General features: G+C 36.6%; 1 protein-coding gene across 18 annotated transcripts in view; it reads left to right on the forward strand.

Moving 5' to 3' along the window:
- The window catches only part of nbeaa (neurobeachin a), a 361,778-nt gene that overhangs the window by 194,495 nt on the left and 148,991 nt on the right, over positions 1–18,292 (forward strand). For 7 of the 18 annotated variants that reach the window (XM_088639451.1, XM_088639435.1, XM_088639437.1 and 4 more), the window contains 3 exons: positions 1,147–1,266; positions 1,938–2,071; positions 12,520–12,581. In XM_088639451.1, the coding sequence (XP_088495577.1) occupies positions 1,147–1,266; positions 1,938–2,071; positions 12,520–12,581 (316 nt within the window). The remainder of the gene's footprint in view (positions 1–1,146; positions 1,267–1,937; positions 2,072–12,519; positions 12,582–18,292) is intronic. The other 11 variants (XM_088639445.1, XM_088639448.1, XM_088639449.1 and 8 more) reach the window with 3 other exon arrangements.

Below are 18,292 nucleotides of genomic sequence, written 5' to 3' on the forward strand. Positions count from 1 at the left end.
TCAGTACTGTCACCTTTGCAAAAATAATATGAAAAACATATTCCTAACAGGAATTATGCCTTCCCAATGACTCCAATGGTGTGACAAAATTATTTTCCTTCATTGTGCAGGGATGTTTCATATCCCTTCCATGCCTATAACTTCCAGACAGTAGCAACTTCATCCATAAGCACTTGGTCTTAAGTAGTCCTTGCTAAAATTTTCAAGGAGTTTAAAGGACGTGAGCTCACTGACAATAATTAGTTTCACTTACTAAAATTAAGAAGGTTTACTAAGTTGAGGCAGTTGCTTTGTACACACAGTAACGTTTCAATAGAAATGTATAATACCTGTGAGCACAACAATTCATGAGAGTTTTTAAGATGGCTGACCTGTTCTGTTCAGTCTGTACCTCAGACTACAAAAGAGAGTGGCAGCCAAATCTCCTTCATTGAGGAGACCTAGGTCTCTGGTCTTAGTTGAGACCAGTTCTTAATATCTAACAATAAGGTCTCAATAGCTTAAGACCTTATTGAGAAGTGTGACTGTTACTGCCATAAAACATAATGCCTGACAGGTCTTTTTATTTAAGAAATATGAATATGAAATTGTTCTTTGAAGATAAAATGTATGAATTAAAGAGATTCAGTTTATTTTTTTAAATTGAAATGACTGGTAATTGGTGTAGCCACCCTTCAGAAAAAACTACGAATTACAGTTCAGCGAGGACTCTGTAAAAGGAGTAGGTTTTTTTTTGTTTTTATACTGAGTAATCATCTTGTTGCTTACTGAGTGGTGCCTTACAGCACCTTCTGTAAATAAAGCACTTTGGCACCTTCATTAAATCTCCATGTGTGACTGTCGGACATGCTGTTCACCATACTTGGGCTGTTTTAGGCTCGTTCTCTTACATAAGAGAAAAAATATCCACATGGGGAGATTTAATGAAGGAGCAAGTGACAGCAAAGGCCATGTGTATAAGCCACTTGTGTATCTTAAACACACAGATTCACACAATTAACAGACACAAATGCAAATCAAATAGTTTCATCAGAGCAAGTGCAAACATAATAAATAGGTATAGAGGTGGCCAAAAAATAAAGTCTGAAACGCTCTTTGAAGCTGTTTACTCTTTAACTACTATGTCTCTGCTAATTTGTATTTCAGTGCCTTTTGCGATGTGGACCAATGTCCACTCAGAGCCGGGCTGACACCGCCAGAACTCAAATCCTTTAGCTCCCTGGCAGGATTCCAACCAGGCCCCAGAGGTGCAGGCCAGTGTCTTAGGCAAGGACATTTCCATTGCATCACCCAGGCCTTTTAAAGCCTGCTCACACTACCAGATACTCGCTTTAAAGCTAAGGCCCTATTAATCAAAAAGGTGTACATTTTTCAGTTTTAAGACTATAAGTTCTGTTACTTTTTTATGTATTTGGGGGTGGGGCAGGGGGGAATGTGTGTATTGTCCATTAATGGCCTGCAAACGGCTTTCTTAGATATGCTCTAGTCTGGTCTAATAGGCTGCATGAAACCTTCTCACCAAATGTGCATTTGGCAGAAATACCTACTTAATGTATGGGAAATTAAGACCATGCCACTTCTTCCTCTGTATATTAGAGAATAACAAAAGAAATTATAAATCATCTTTCAGAGTTGTATCGACAGACATTTAGCAAAGTGGGATTGCAAGTACTGTAATTAGGATCCATAACCCAAATCTGTGCTCAGCTAGCCAGTAATCTGTTATCCTTTTAATATTGCTGGTGCCTTCCATTGTTTCATGTGAGAATTCATCAATATTGACACAGAAATGGCACAAAAAACATTTGAGGTAAACACCACATCTCCCGTCTCCCTTGTGACAGTGTTGACTGAAGTGGGAGACTCTGTTTTTGTATCTCTTTTGAATTTGCCTGCTCTATTGAATGTTTTTATCCCTTTTCTTTTTTTAATTGTAGCATCACGACAAAGCTGGAACGGGCCCTGGAAAAAGTGGCCCCTCTCTTGCGTGAGATTTTTGTGGACTTTGCACCTTTCCTCTCTCGCACTCTGTTGGGCAGCCATGGGCAGGAGTTGCTCATAGAAGGTACAGGTGCTGTATAGTCTACCTTACTTTACTCCCGTCTCTGTGACGTCTGTCCCACTGTCTGTGCCTGCTGGCTTACTCACTGATGGATGATAAGCAGGTATGAATGGAGTACCAAGATTGAATGACAGGAGGTTTGGAGGTAAAACTATATACAATACTGGCCCGCTGCAAAAGCCAACCAAGAAAATATTCTTGATTCAATGGAAACTGCACCTTTTGTTGCCTTTCAAATAAAAAAACACCATTTTCATCATGTCATCATCTTCATCCATTTGTTTATTGAGGTGTATCTGCTTTAATGAGTTGTTGTATAGGTATGTACTGTATACAACAGGTGAACTCTCACTGTTGGGAATGAAATGTAAAAATATTTTTTTGCATTTTTAAGTATTACATTCTTTCAGTTAGCAACACCTTTCCATGTGGTTTTACATGTTTTTCAGTTGTTAATAAAGTCAATGACTTTACACAGCAGAAATTGTCTGTGAGATACTAAAATAGACACTTAATGGGAAGTTATCAGCGTGGATCAATGAGCTATGTACAGTACCCTTGACTACCAAGGTTATTCCATTAATTGTTCGACAGGGCCAACCAACATAAGATGCAGTCCATTATCACAATGCCAGTAAATACCTATTTTCATCTTTATGTAATCTGTGCAATTTAGCTTTTTATTATACAGTACCTACAAAATAGCCAGCTTTTAAATGCATTAATTGCTCTTTTGAAAGTGGTTTAGTCCTTTTATGTAACAGAACTCAGCATTAAATTTGAATGTGTATGAACACTTTAGCAAAGACAGCAAATAATTTTAAATGCAATCATTTTAGTAGAAGTGTCCTGTTTATAAACTTATGAGCCTAAATGTCTATAAGATGCTGAAGGTGTACAATAGTTCTTGTATCATAGATAATATACTGTAGCTAGCAGATACAGTATATAGCATTTAATATTTGGCATATATGTTTTCAAAGATCTGGGTAAGAGATCTTAGTTTATTAAAGACCTGAAGTGCTGTTTTACAATTAATAAATTATGAAATAGTTTTTTATGTTTTATGATTAATGTTTGTATTTAATATTTTAAATGCAGATATTAACTGCTATTCTGAAGACAAAATGTCCTATATTCAAAACTATTGGGCATTTACATTCTCAGTGCTTCCTCTGAGGACATAATTAACAAAGTAAGAGCTGGTCAACTCTGGTGCTGGAAAGCCAGCAAATTTTATAGGTCAACCTTAAGTCATCAATTTGCCTTTCACTTAATCGAAAGGAATTGACTTAATTGCAACAATTAATATTTTCAAAATGTTGAAAGTCTGTACAAATTGATTTGAGGGTGAAAAGACGTGCTGGACTGTGGCTCTCTGGGATCAGTCCTGACCACCCCAACATGTTTTTTCCTTTTAAAATACAACCTTAGGTTTGCATTTTCTAGCATAGAAATTATACATGAATGAACTGCATTGCTCATGAAACTTTGAAGATAGGAATGTTCGTCAATAGCACAGTTATATTTCTCAAATGTTATGTTGTGTAAGAAGAATCTGTTTGCCGAAAACATAATACATACTGTATATACTGTAGCTGAATTAGAGAAAAAAATTAAATATCCATTACAGTGATACAGTAAATCACTGTAGGGAGGACAGCTTTATAATATATGGCTTCTATTTGGAAGATCTGTGAAATCCACACCATTTCAACTAACAATGCAGGTATAACTGGCTCCAGTCCGGGAGTCGTGTGGTTGCTCGTAGTCTTAAGCTCAAAACTGAGAGGATAGAATAAATGAAGGCTTGGCGGAGACACTTTGAACTGTGGGCCCTGGCACTTTTAGTGGCTGAGTTTTAACTTCAAAGAAGCTGGTTGTATTTAAACCCACAACACCCTTTGGTGGAGATGGCCTGCACTGAAAATTGCCTACAGTACGTCAGGCAGGTTTCAGTGACATTATTTCCCCCTGTGTCTGTGTGTGGTGCCATGCAGCGCCTAGTTCTGCTTGTTCTTGACATTGGCTCAGGATCAAATGGATTCCCCCTTTTACACTGTGGTTTGCACCCCTTTCTTTACATTTCCACTGTCTGAGAGATGAATTATGTAACTCTGTCTAAGGGTCAAAGAAAATTGTTATTCCGTGGTATATGTTTAAGCATTACAACACAACGAAAGAATGTAATCCCTGTAGTGGCTTACACAAAGGTCTTGTAACTGTAACAACAGCCCAGATGCATGTTGATTTCTGGCTACTCCATTGTCTCCTGGTGAAGGGAAGATAAACAAGTCATAACTCCTCAGCTCCGAATGTCTCTCTGTCACCAGCCTGCCAAATTTGCGCGAAGTGAAAAGGCCGGCCTGCAGTCAACTTCACACGGAGAAACACACCTTCACCCTCAGCTCGGAGCAGCCGGCTTCTCTCCATCATTTCCAGTCATTCCTTCTCAGGAGCTGTTTACACTGATGGTGAAAAGACAGGGCACTACCATATGATTTTTCCAAAGCACAAAGAAATTACTACCCAGAACATTCTAACCTTATCTCAGTGGAATAGTTTTGGAAATGTGTTTGATCATTTTTACAGTGCTCTGCAGTTTTGGAAGCCCGTCCATCTGCTGTGCTTTGTAAACAATGATCCGATGGGTTTCATCTCAAGTTCCGGTTTGTTTTCCCCGGATCTATGAATGTTTTAGGCCCAGCTAAGCAAGTGGAATTCATTTACAGCAGGATCATTCCTCTTCTTTCCTCTTCATTCCTCTTCCTCTTCTGTTTTATAGGACAGCGTTGCCATATATAGTTTTTACGGTTCCATCAGTCTGTGCTCATATATAATAACTCATCGCTACTTGCTGGATCACCACCAGATTTCTTAATTCGTATGTACTAATGTTTACTTGCCCATAAATGGGCCTGTGTACTCAAAGCAGTATTAAACCTATGTGGTCTTAAAAAAAAATTAATATTAGAAAACAAAATGCAGGATTTACGTAGAAGTATGTGAAATTGTATATTGACAAATTATTTTGGAGCCCATGAGGAAAACAGACTTAATAATAATAATAATAATACATGATGATGAAAATATGAAATGTAGTTTTTTAGATGGTTTTAACTACCAGTTAATATTTACTATTACCCCATTATTTTAATTACAGGACCAGTTTTTGAATATTAAAGGAGAATAATTCTAGAGCTGGTGAATGATGACAGTTTTGCCTTACTTTCAATTACATTCTAAACAGCATTTTCTACTGCTAACACCTTTAAAAAGTTTTGTTACTTTAACCAGGAATTTTGTGATTTCTTGAAATATAATTTGAAACAGATATTAACACTGGCCAGGCAAAGCTCTTTTTTGACTATATAAATAGACTTTTTTGTTGGGATGAATCCAGCTTGTAAAACACTGACAACATCAAAGGAGCTTCCCACAAGCTATGTAATGAGACACATACTGCATAATGTCATCCGCAGTTCTTTAGAAAATACCTTCGTACTGTACTTCAGGCAGATTTTCAGTAGGAACCATTGCATCGCAAGATGCAAGCACATACACATACAGGGGACAATTTAGGGATGCCATCTGACCCAAACTAGCCTGTTTTTGCACTCTTAAGAGCACCTACTGTAGCAAAATCCCATGTGAACACTGGAACATACGAACTCCACACTCCAAGTCAGGTGAAAGGAATACCATTACTGCTGATTATTCCACAACAGATAATTGGTAAATGAAGGAAGCATAGATGCTGAATATGTGATATCCCAATACTGAGTAAGTGCCACTCCACTCAGTAATAATACAAGTATTGTATTTCCATTGATTGAGGAGACATCTCTTACCCAGCTCCTGCAGGCTGAATTTGATTGTTAAAGCATTGCAAAGCCCCTGTGTTTCTCACTTATAGACAACTTGGAACAAGTAACATTAACAAGACCACTGGACAGCACAAAATTTACTTGGCGCTAATATTCCAAAGCTATGTTAAATTACTGCTTTAATTTATAAAATGAATGCAGCCTTATAAATGTTGTTTATGATTATGTATTGTTATGTATACTGGATACATGTACAGTATTTATAATACATGTATCCAGACACTTAAAGACTATTAGTCTGTTCTTTTTTTATTAGTGGTCAGTAATGTCCGTAGTGACCGTTCAACTGATATACAATTATTAAAATGTATAGAAAACCAACAGATTCTATGGCAGGGGATACATAGGTATCCAGTTAAGCACAGGAGCCTCATTAAAACAGCACAATGGGCCCAAGAGAACTGCTGCTGTTTGCAATGAGCAGTAATTGCTTGCCATTTCATGTGTGTCACATTGTACATTAACCTCAGAGCTGAAATATGCCTAGTAATTGATGAAAATGTATAAATCCCCCTATTTTGTCAATTAATCATGCAAATAAGCCATGCACAGCCGCCGGTCATTAACTTTACCCCAAGCTGTGGAAAAAAAGGAGGTTGTTTTTTTGCCACAGCTGAAAAACGTTGCTGTGCAAGCCGGGTCCATTTACGAGTAATTACCATCAATCCATCACTCCTCAGATTACTTCAGGTCATGCCCTCCCTGCGCCCAGCAGCCTCCTGCAAGCATGTGGTCACTGCTGCAATTATGCACATTGAACCTCGGGACTTGGACTTGGAGTGATGAGGAAAGGCTGTACGAACACCACCTCTATTGTGAACGTTCATTCTTGGCTTTAGTAATTTAAAGCATAATGGACCAGAAGCTATTTACCTCACAATGCTACATTCAACTGTCATTTTAACCCCTTGCTTCTTACAGGAAATACTTAGAATTGGTGTTTAAATAGATTGCATTTAGTTTGTCTACTACAAAAGACAGAGGTCACAAGAACACCCCAATCTGTAAATTATAGATGTCAGGGAAAGTTGACTTATTGTCTGTTTTATAGGTGTGATAGAGAGAGGTCAGAACTGTCAGTTCTTAGAAAAAGGCCTGTATAATTTCATTACAGTGTTTCAGTGTTTTCCCATAAATAGCTTTATTCAAACTAAGCTTAATAGGGGTATTTTATGATCGGGGAAAATCCTATCATTCATATAAACTGAAATTTTTAAAACAGTATCCTTATCATTGCTATAGCTGTTATAATTACAAATCAAACAAAATCATATAAATGTGGAAATGATGGAAAGGCATGACCTACACTCTAATTCATGCTGTGGTCAGTCTTACAAAGGTTCAGTAGTTAAATTAACATTAAAATAAAATCTTTTTGCAGATAGTTTTACTAGATGAGAGCCATGAAATTCTCCAGGCCATTTCTTTTTCAACATACCCAATTAAAAATTGTACTATGCTTGTCATATGTGAAGCAGGTTTTACGCAGTATTTAACTAATGAAATCTACATTAATTTCTCCTTTAAAGCAGGCACTATTAAGAAATAAGTCTATTAAGAAATTTGTTGCTAGGATTATCACCAAACCTGCTTAATAAAATACTGTAAACTGTAGATGAAACAATCTAACAAACTGCATAATTCATGTAGAGATGGAAACATGTAACATCCTTAAGGTACAGTGAAACGTGAAGGGCTGATTGTTTTCTAGGTAGTGTTAAATACATTTGAAATAATGTTCCATTGTTTGAAATAATACACAGTCTTCTCCAAAATATGTACTTTAGCTTCAAGTCATTGGTAATAAACTGAATCCTGTAAGAAATATCTGAACTTCACTGCAACTGAAGTTAATCATAGAACCTGTTTATAAAATGGAACTCCCTGTTCTGACAGTTTATTAAACTTGTCAGTACAGGGCTGTCAGTGTCCTCTTACTGTCGTTATCGGAGCCACACTTCACCCGCTGCTGGATTTAAGGAAATCCAGGTCAGGATTAAATCCGCCTTGGCAGATAAGCCTTGTTACCATCATAGTAATCACATAGAGTCATAGAGCATTCCTGCATTCCCTCCCTGGGTAAAAATGTTAGTTTTTCTGTTCCCTCAAGACCAGTTTACCAGGTAGCACAGGTAGTGTTTTGTATTTGTATTTCCAGTAAATAGAAACCAGTTTAATCATATCCCTGCAACTTTATAAAACAGCCTTAAAGTGTGTGAAATGTGCTTTAAGTGACTCTGTTTATAAAGACAACAGGTGTACCATATCTCTTAAGTTTAAAACTGACTACATTTTGTTCTTTTGCTTCTCAATTTAGGTATTATGCGTATGAATGCAAAGTGAATGGTCATAGTCAAGTGGATAAACTGATTACAAATCACAATATGGCATAAAGTGTTAGAGTTAAACTCACAGACAGACGTCTTATTTAGGTCATTGGATGGTTTTATCATAAAAAGTATATTTAACATGGGGATTATAATCTACACAAGTAGTGTAAGCATTACAGAAGACATATAGAAAATGTAAAAATATATTGAGGAATTGGCATTAGGTAATCATGGAATTGTTTCCAGTTATTGAGAGAATTTTTAATGCTCATGATAATAAGCTGTACAAACTGAACCATTGGGAAATTTATGCATTTCCCCCTATTATAAAATAACATGTATGCAAATGAACACATTTGTTTTCAACCGACTGAAATAGTTTAAATGTGTCATCTCCAAATCTCACACATTTGTCTGCATCTTTCATCTTTTAAGCTTGAATTTCAGTTTTTGGACCTGCTCAGTTTTTACATCAGGCACTTGTGTGCATGCTCTTATGATGTTAAAACTGCAAAACTATTCTTAAGTCTACTGGCAACTGTTTTTTTTTGTCTCCAAACGAGGTGCTTACGAATAAAACTAAGAGTCTTATTCTGAATCCGTTTCCAAACAGTCAACATGCCGGCAGGTAATTACTGCCCCATTAATCTTTCTGATCTGTGAGCTTTTGAGGTAAAGAAGAGCTGATCAATTACAGTGATTGTTTCTCCAAATTAGCTTTTCACACCTGCTTCTTGTTTCATTAGTTAACCGTCTGCTTTGAGATCCAATGTGATAGTAAACTAGGGGATTTTTATAATCCCACTCTCAGATGAGCAAGGCTAAGGTTGTTAATAAATGGAGGCACTAAAGGATATTCAACTACAGTCTACCCTGAAAACCTCAACTCTTAGGTGTTACAATTCTCTCTAATTATTGGTAGTTAAGAGCCTCATTAAAAACCTGCAAAATCTGTGCAACATATTTGCACATTGTCTTAAGTGTTTTATGTCAGCTGTGTGCACTGTCTGTTTCCGGGCTGCTCTTTTGTTGGTTTAAATGTGGTTTTGAATTAGTGTTTTTGTGAACTATTCTAGGATTTATGTCGAGCCTGCACAACAAAACAGTAAAGGAATACTAAACTGTTCAGGTCAAATTTTATGCTCCATGCCGTTTGAAATTCAGCACTTTGGTTTCATATAAGTTAGTCATATAAAGATAATGTAGTGTCTTGATTCCATAAGTTGTTTTTTGTGGTGCAAGCTTGAGATAAATTCTAGCCCAGTGCATGTATTTAAAGTTTTTCTCAACAGGACTTTTTCTGCAATATTTTTCACCACCCTTAGCAATTGACAGGTTTGGACATAACTGTTCACCCAGCATTTGTATTTGGTAAAATTATGTGTCATAATAGTTTAAACCCCCTTGCAGTGCCTTGCAAACGTATTCAGACCCTTCCTATGCTGTCCAATTTTGTGAAATTATCATTTTGATCTTAATATTTTACTTGAAACCTGAATGTGCAAACTGAAGACTTATAAGGGTAGGATGAGTTGCAGTACAGTAAGTGTCAGCTACAACAGAAGGAGAAAAAACTGAAATATGTTGATAACATTAAGCATTCAGACCTGTGAATTATTTGGAGACGCACCTTTGGCAATTACAGCTGCAAGTCTTTTTGGGTAAGTACCAAATTTGCAAACCGGTCTGGTGTAAGGTTTGGCTATTCATTTTGGCAGATATGCTCAAACACTCTCAAATTGCTTGGCAATTGAATATGCCCTGTAGTTTTCAATTATTTCCACAGATTCTCAACAGGACTAAAGTCAGGACTTTGACACGGTCACTGAAGGACATTCTTAGTCTTAGGTCACTCTATTGTAGTTTTGGCCTGCGCTTTGGATGATTGTTAGAATGAAAGGTGAATTATTGTCCCGGTGTTGGGTCTTAAGCACTAGGACTTGCAAGTACTTTGCTTCTTCTGTGTTCCCATCATTCTTGACAAGTTGCCCAATCCATGCTGATGAGAAGCAGAAATATCACATGAAGCTGCCACCACTATGCTTCAGAGTAGGCATGTTGTTGACTGAAAGATGCACTGTGTGGGGTTTAAATAAAGACCAAAAAGTTCCCACTTTTGCCACATGTTTCTGATATCATGTGGGTGCTCTGTTACACTCCCATGCAAGGTTTGAGATGTCATTCACAGTTCCATACAAGCCCCCTTTGTGCAGTGACTCTGATATTGTTGACCCATGGCCATTTTCTCCCATCTCTAAACTCTGTAACTCAACTCGTTCACAATTGCCGTTGGCCTCACAGTGACATCCCTGACTAGTTTTACTAAGTGATGAGGCAAGAGATTGAAGCGATTGCATCATCTCGACAGTGTTTGAATGCCTCCTACTTCTTGATGATCTACTTCACCATGCTTAAAGAGTGTCTTTGAAATGTTTTTATACCCTTCCCCAAAAGGCACACTGGTTGTCACTGTGCCTTAATGCCTTTATCCCTGAATTGTTTTGAAAGCTCCATAATTTAATCTTTACTTGAAACCCACTACCTGACTGAGGGACCTTACAGAGACAATTGTACTTATTCTGAAATAATATGAACCACTATTATTGCACACATAAGCCACTCACCCAATTGTGTAGCGTGTTATCTCGTACATGTACACCTTCATTAATTTAGGTGTCTCAAAGCAAAGGGATTTAAAAATTATACTTATGCAGTCATTTCATATTAATAATAAAATGTTATCCTACTATTGCTCCACTTCAAGCTCCCTCGTGACCCTGTATTGGATAATTTGGTTAGAAAATGGGTGGATGGATGAGTTATCTATATAGGATTTCTTTAGGTTTGTTTCATTTAAATGCGTGAAGTAACAGATATTATTTGGTATCTCAAAGTGTCATGACAACAAATTTTAAACCCACAAAATGTGCAAAGCTGAATGCTTTTGCGAGGCACTGTATGCTGGGAGGTATTAAAATCCCCAAAATGTAACTTTGCACTACTCACTACTGTTGCATTTATAAGGCCTTTCAGTATATTTGACTATGAGATCTATTATAAATCTATTGAGCATCCATTCGTCCTCACAGGTGGTAGGTAAAATATTTTGTGAATTAATTTTGATTAATTACAGGCTATGAATTGTTATTCCTGCAATTCCATAGATTGCAGAAGTTACAGGTATAGCTCTAGGGTTACTTGGTAACCTATAGTTTGAAACAGTGGGTGCTAATTATTTTACTCCAAGTTTAAGTCAATAAGTGAGAGCAGCAAGTGAGACTCTAAATAGTGCACGCCTATTGTCAGCTGTAAACCTTAATATGCAAACAGTAAACCAGGTTTATGACATTTGATCATTGAAGTGCTGTTATTTAATCTGAGCTTGAAGCATTGTTGAAAATGAGCAGTGATGTCCTCTGGTATTTTCTTCTGTATTTGGCCCTCTTGCATAGGTCTACACTTAAATATAAACTTTCATTTTCAAATGGAACACAATAAAGATACTGTAGTCTTGACTTAAGGTAAACTAGTACTGCATTTCCAGAAAAGGTCAGAGACATTTATGTACTTAAAGTATTTTACTTTAAGCATTTAATAAGAAATTAAACCTAGTATGGTGGTATGTAAATGTCATGTGAGTAATTGTAGAATATGATTTTTTTTGCACTTAATTATTCTTTAAATGGCAAATTGACAGTTCATGATATCAACATTGAAATGCATGAAGTGGTAATTAGACTATATTGTAAGATATTACAGAGGTCCCATTTGATTTTGTCTCAGAGTAAACCTCATCTTCTGACAACAGTTTGCAATCAGTATAGCAAGAGAAATTATTGGGTAGTTTTAAAATACTATATTGTATATTTAGGATTGATAAAGGGAGTAAATATCACCCAAAGAGGCTGCAAAATCCAAAAGGCAAGAAAGGTATAGTGGAAAATAATATATAATTATGTAACACTGCAGTAATTCTAAAGAGCTTTTAAACGTTACTAAACAACTAATGTTTACATGAACTATACTAACAGTTGTGTTGTACACTTTGTATAATGAACATATTATAGATTGTAGTTTAGTTTCTTGGCTTAACAAGTTTGATTCTGACATTTCAATAACTTGTTTATTACACGGACAGTGTATTGGAATGAGAAGGGTATGGTTGTACAGGAGTGCATTGTAGAGTATACAAATGCGATGTTGTAATGTAGTGTGTTTTTGTGTTGTTTTTTTTCCCTAGGTCTCGTGTGCATGAAGTCCAGCACGTCAGTGGTAGAGCTGGTCATGCTGCTGTGCTCACAGGTAAGGTCTTCATGTTACCATTGGCCATTACAGCCTGGACAGTGAAAGACTAGTCATGCTTTTATCTGAGTCTTCTGCCTCTGCAGTCCTTCTAATCTGCCCTCTGTGTGTGTGATGTTTTTAAGTTTTAAGTTGTTGTTCTGGGATTTTGCTTAAATCTGCTTCTTGGTCATTCACGGTTGTTTTAAAAATGACTTCAGTTCTTATGCACGGAAGACCTAAATGGATTTTTAGTCTTAGATTACAGTTGCACTCAAAAAGCCTTTGCTGTAAGTGCTGAATCTCTACTGTGGTACTGTATATCTACCACATGACAGCCAGCCGCATGACACTCTGACAGCATTGCAGTACCTGTTGTACCTTGACTGATCAATGCAGCATGGGAAAAGCTTCAGATATTGCTCTGTGAATCAAGTCTATATAATAGTTCTACATAAGCTTACATTTCAAAATGAATGCAGTGCATTATTCAATTATGAACTTAAAAATATTCATTTTATAGATTATTTCCACGGCTTTAGAGAACAATAAAAAAAATCAAGTAACTTTTTTCCAGATGTATAACTGGAAAAAAAAAGTATTTCTGAAGATTTATTAGCTTTATTGCAAAATAACATTGGGAGAAGCTTATAGGAATGTTACCTTCAAACACCAACAAGGACACTGACCATATCAGTTGCTGGCTACTTTCCTGCTATTCTAATATTTAAAATAGCCACTTCCTTTCCTTATTCCTCATTAAAACCATAACATCCTTACAAGTAGATACATTAATAGATTTGTCTTTGATGAAGTTTGGGAATTGAAGCCTCTAAACTAAAAAAGAAACAGATCCCGTTGTGATAATAAAGCATGGATTTTTAACCGGAGAAGCCACAGTCCTAGTCCTGTACTTTTTTTAATGAAATGTCCTGTACCATCCCAGTTAGTCCTAACACGGAATGTACCATTTGAGTGTCATTGACAGATTACTGAGGAACTGACCTTCTAAATCTCACCTAAACCCCTAGTTTAAAAGGGTCAGTGTCACAATGTTTCCATTATTATAAGAGAAATTTAACATACCTGCTGGCAGCCCATAACTCTTCTGTTCGGTTCCCATAAGGAAAGGATTAAGGTGGTGCTCTTGCTTTGGTTCCAGCTGATAAGTGTATTGAGAGGAAAGGGGGAAGAAATGGAAGAAGGAATGCAACTTCCGTGATTAGCCTGCTGAGTCAATTCTTCAAACCCACCCTGGCAGGGAGCTTGCAAATATATGTATTTGTTATTGTAAGCACAAGTTAAGGAAAATTCCTTGAGATCCACACAAGGCCTTCCAGTGGCATATCATGCTGTTCTGCTCTTTCCTTTGAAGTCCCAGAACTTTTTTTTTCTCCATGCAAAGGAATATTTCTCAGCTGCAACCTTCTCAGGCACCTGAATTTATTGCCGAGCTAGAAAGCAAATGCTGCATTAGGGGTCCACTCCTCTTTTGATGGTCTCATCTCCTAATCACCAAGATAGCATTACTCCGGCTCCAGGAGTTCCTGCCATTAAAGACTCTGGGGATGAAACTTTGCCTGAAATATTGATCAGTGGGAATGGAATGTAACCCGAGCTCCCTTTCCTGCACCCTTCCAGAACTGTTAGAGCAGACTCTAAATGGAGCCGACTTTTAAAATAAACAGTTTTACAGAGAGGCCTAACGCCAATTTTAAACAGGCCGAGAGCTGCTTTTCCTTCTGCATTTTGTGTTTTATGGGTATTTTAGAAATGAATATATCATTAAATTGCTCCATTCTAGTAAACAAGCAATGTCAAAGGTGCTTACTTTAAAGATAAATTAAAACCATTGTTTTTATCTAAAGAATATTTACCAAATTTGCCTTCAGCTATCTCAGTGTACAAGTTGTTTGGTGCTGCCCTTCGCATAAAAAAGTATTTATAGGTGGCACTTCAAACACAATGAGCAGAAAGACTTTCTGGGCCAATCTTGATACCTTTATTTCATCTTCAAAGTAGCAAACAGACATAAGGAATCCAGAAACTGAGTAATCTTGAGAGACTGCTTGATTCCTGGATATTTGCTTTTGACCAGAAATATTTTGAAAGACTATACAGTGTATCATGCGACAAAGGTATTAGATGTTCCTTGTATTTGTTTCCTAATTTAGAATCAATACTTTTGTAGAATGTAATTTGTTGTAGCATATAACATAAGTTAAAATAAGCTTATTTACAGGCCTTCACAATGCATTAGGAAATCACCTTAGCTTGCTTTCTTGACTGTTAAACAGAATTGAGGAAGCATTTTTTCCCATTGATGTATAGATTAATGGCAGTGTTTGTGGTCTGAGATCACTGTTGTGGGCTGGAATCCTGTATAACTTTATAGACATTTTTATTAATGGTCTTTGGTCAAAATGAGTAAGAATGACTGTACATAAACAGAGAAAATATTTAATTTGTCTGGATTCTGATTGGATGTCTCAATAATTATTTTCATGTATTAGTAGTCTAAGGTTAAAGAGAAGATATTTTTTTTATTTATGTTCTATCATCATGACTAAATAATGTAGAAAGTGGATAGTTAGTGTATACAGGCTTTTACAAAAAAGGTCCTTTTATCTGGTCTGTTTCATGTAACACCTTTAATAGACTAGCAGGATATACAGTGAAAACGTTAAGTACTACTGATGGAAATTACCCAGATGCAGAGTGTAGCCCTGCTGCGATAAAACATGTAGTTTGTATGAAACTGGATCCAGTGGATCATTAACAGTTATTATTGTGTCTTGATGGTAAGAATCTGACTTATAGTTGCTCACAGGATAGGGCTGTCATGTAGAATTTTTATGATAATCACTTTAGACACCTTTCATGCTTTTAACTGCACTTTAAACACATTGTTTTTAACAGGAGATATAAATTACACAAGCTTTGGCCTGTGTGCAGTGAAGAAATGTAGTACACAAGGGTAAGCTTCAAAGTACTCCTCTAGGTAAAACTTGAGAACTGACTGGATCAAAGACTGTCCAGGTTATTTGGCACATCACAAGTTCAAATCCAGGCTGTACCTGGTTTTAAATGGGGGTTATTTCAGCTATAGAATAGTCAGCAACCTCTGCATCAGCAGATTTGATGTATTACTTCATGTAATTTATAAGCTTGTCTATCTTCTGTTTCACACTGAAGCTCAACTCTTTGCTCTCTGTATGAGAAAGCATGCACTTTGACAATAGACCTTGATCTCTCCTGTAAGGGAGGTGAATTAGCAGATTTAAAATGGGATTAATTATTTATAGTTCTTGTTAATTGGAAAAGAGTATGGCAGGTGATAATGACTTTAAATATGGCTGATGTTAACACTGCTTGTTTATAATGTCCTGCATACAGTACTATACAGTGATGAAGTAGAATGTGATGAAAAGAGATTGTAAAAATGGGTACCGGTAGTACATACAGTATGAATATCTTTTTCATTTTAAGAATGAAAGGTGCATTAGGCTAAAATGTTTGTGCAGTAGGTTTTAAATGGTGGATGCATCAGCTTGTTAAAATGAAAGTGTAAGGTTTGTTTTTCCTTTCATTTCCCATATCCAAGTAGGAGCATTTGTGTTCTTTGTGCTGCAAATCCCATGTTAACAGTTACAGATTAGTGAGGATGTCAGATTTTCTTATCTAAGCTCCTGAATAAATGTCTCATTGCCAGAGGCGTAAGTCTAAGGTATGGTCCAAATTTACATGAAGTATCACATTACAAACGTCTGGAGGTACATGTCACAGCTAATTCAATTCATATGTCCAAACTCTTCGGCTTTGAAATGCTTGCAATCAAGCCCATTCCCCTGAGGAATTTTGGTTCTCAGGGAAATACATTTTTGGGCTATAAAACTACTCCTGTAGAGTGGTGTAATAGACTTTTTTTTTTTTTGCTGATTGAGACTTAACCCTGAAGTTTGGACCTTTCACTTATTAGCAATTTAGCTAGGATTCTGGGAAAAGCTTTGGTCAACCCACTGGTATAATTAATAAATGTGTATGTACTTATTTTTGTCACATGAGAGCAATAAAAGCAGATCCCCCAAAGAATTATATAATCCTCCAAAATTTAAATGAAGAACAGGTTTTACAATGAATTCTGTAACAAAGAGAAGGGGTGACTGAACATTTGGCTCACAGATGGACCGATATAAAGGTAGTGTCTCCTTTACAAGATTTTTCAACAGATTTATATTTGAAACAGCATGAACACTTCCATATTCGTGCACCATTTCACAAATAATTTCACGAATTTCTGTGCATGTTATTTCTGTATTTAAATTTAGTTATATATTTTACAGAGCTAGAGTGTTCTTGAGTAACCTACCAGGTACAATGAGGGTCTATACAGACTGTAGAATCCTTAAAAAGTGAGAAGTCTTTTTATTTGTGTGGTCATAGTCACAAGTTCCTCACCAGGGAGAAATAATTGAAGACATAAAAATTCTGAGTATTGGATAGGAAAATTAATGACTTATCATCTAATGATTGACTCTGGTTGTGTAAGACATACCGTCAGTAGATAAATAAGCATAGAGATGGGTGCAGTAATCAGAAATAATTATTAATAATTGTTTGCATTTGGTTGATGCACTGCAGCTGTTTTGCACCAGCAGCCCAATTATACACAGCAGATCAGGAAAAGGTAGTTCATCTGTTGAAGGGTGAAATTTAGGTAGGCCAGATTGTGCAAGCCTTAAGTGGAATTTAGTAAATTACATTGACATTAACTCCCCTAATCCATTAGGAGCTGTAGGTGTTCGTTAATGACCACGTGTTTGGGTCAGTAAACTAGTTTTTCTGAGATATCTGTCCCAGTACTAACTAGGTCAGCCCATCCTTGCTTAGTTGAAATCTGACATGACCAGGCTACAGGGTTGTGTTTTTCCTGTTCTATAGTCAATGTTGTTCAGATCTTTCAAAGATGTGTCAGTTCTGTCCAGCTTCATATCATATACATACTATTTATGGCTAGTCTGTACAGTATGTATAGTGTTTAGAATTTAATACATGCCATAATTTGCTTTTCCAGCTGATAAGCCAATGATTAAACATCTATGTTATGAATGTGAAGATCAGCTTCAATGTCTACTGCCACATGAACCTCAGCTGGAACCCCTACTTGTCTAAGGGGATAAGACCTCACATTTTTACTCTCAGACGTTTAGTTGATGAATAAGGTAGCATATAAGAGTATAAGGTATCCATTGCCACTTATGTTACTTAAAATGTTTATGGTAAATACCCCCTATACTCCTGACATAATCCCCAGGACGGATACATTTATGATCATCAACATTTGCAGTGTTGATTTTTATGCAGATAGACAGTTTAGGTCAAGTATAACCTGGCAATTGTGCTTACCCATCTGTGTAAATATGATATGATTTAAAGCTGGTCTGCGCAGTATATATATACTGTATATGGATTCTGGTCAAATCTTTATTTCTTTTTTTGTAACAAATATGTACAGTTGAATGTAAAGCATTTTTGTCAATTTAATTTTTTTGTCTTAAAGTGAAAATTTAATTCTTTAATAAGAACTACAGTTGGAGATATTTGCAGGTACGGCCCAGTGGCACAGAGGTTGGTATTACTGCCTCACAGCACTAGGGCTCTGGGTTTCCAGACCTAGGATTCTGTCTGCATGCAGTTTGTATGTTCACTCCGAGTTTGCATGGGTTTTCTCC

Source organism: Lepisosteus platostomus, chromosome 7 (assembly GCF_059453375.1).
Source record: "Lepisosteus platostomus isolate fLepPlt1 chromosome 7, fLepPlt1.hap1, whole genome shotgun sequence".
NCBI lineage: Eukaryota > Metazoa > Chordata > Actinopteri > Semionotiformes > Lepisosteidae > Lepisosteus > Lepisosteus platostomus.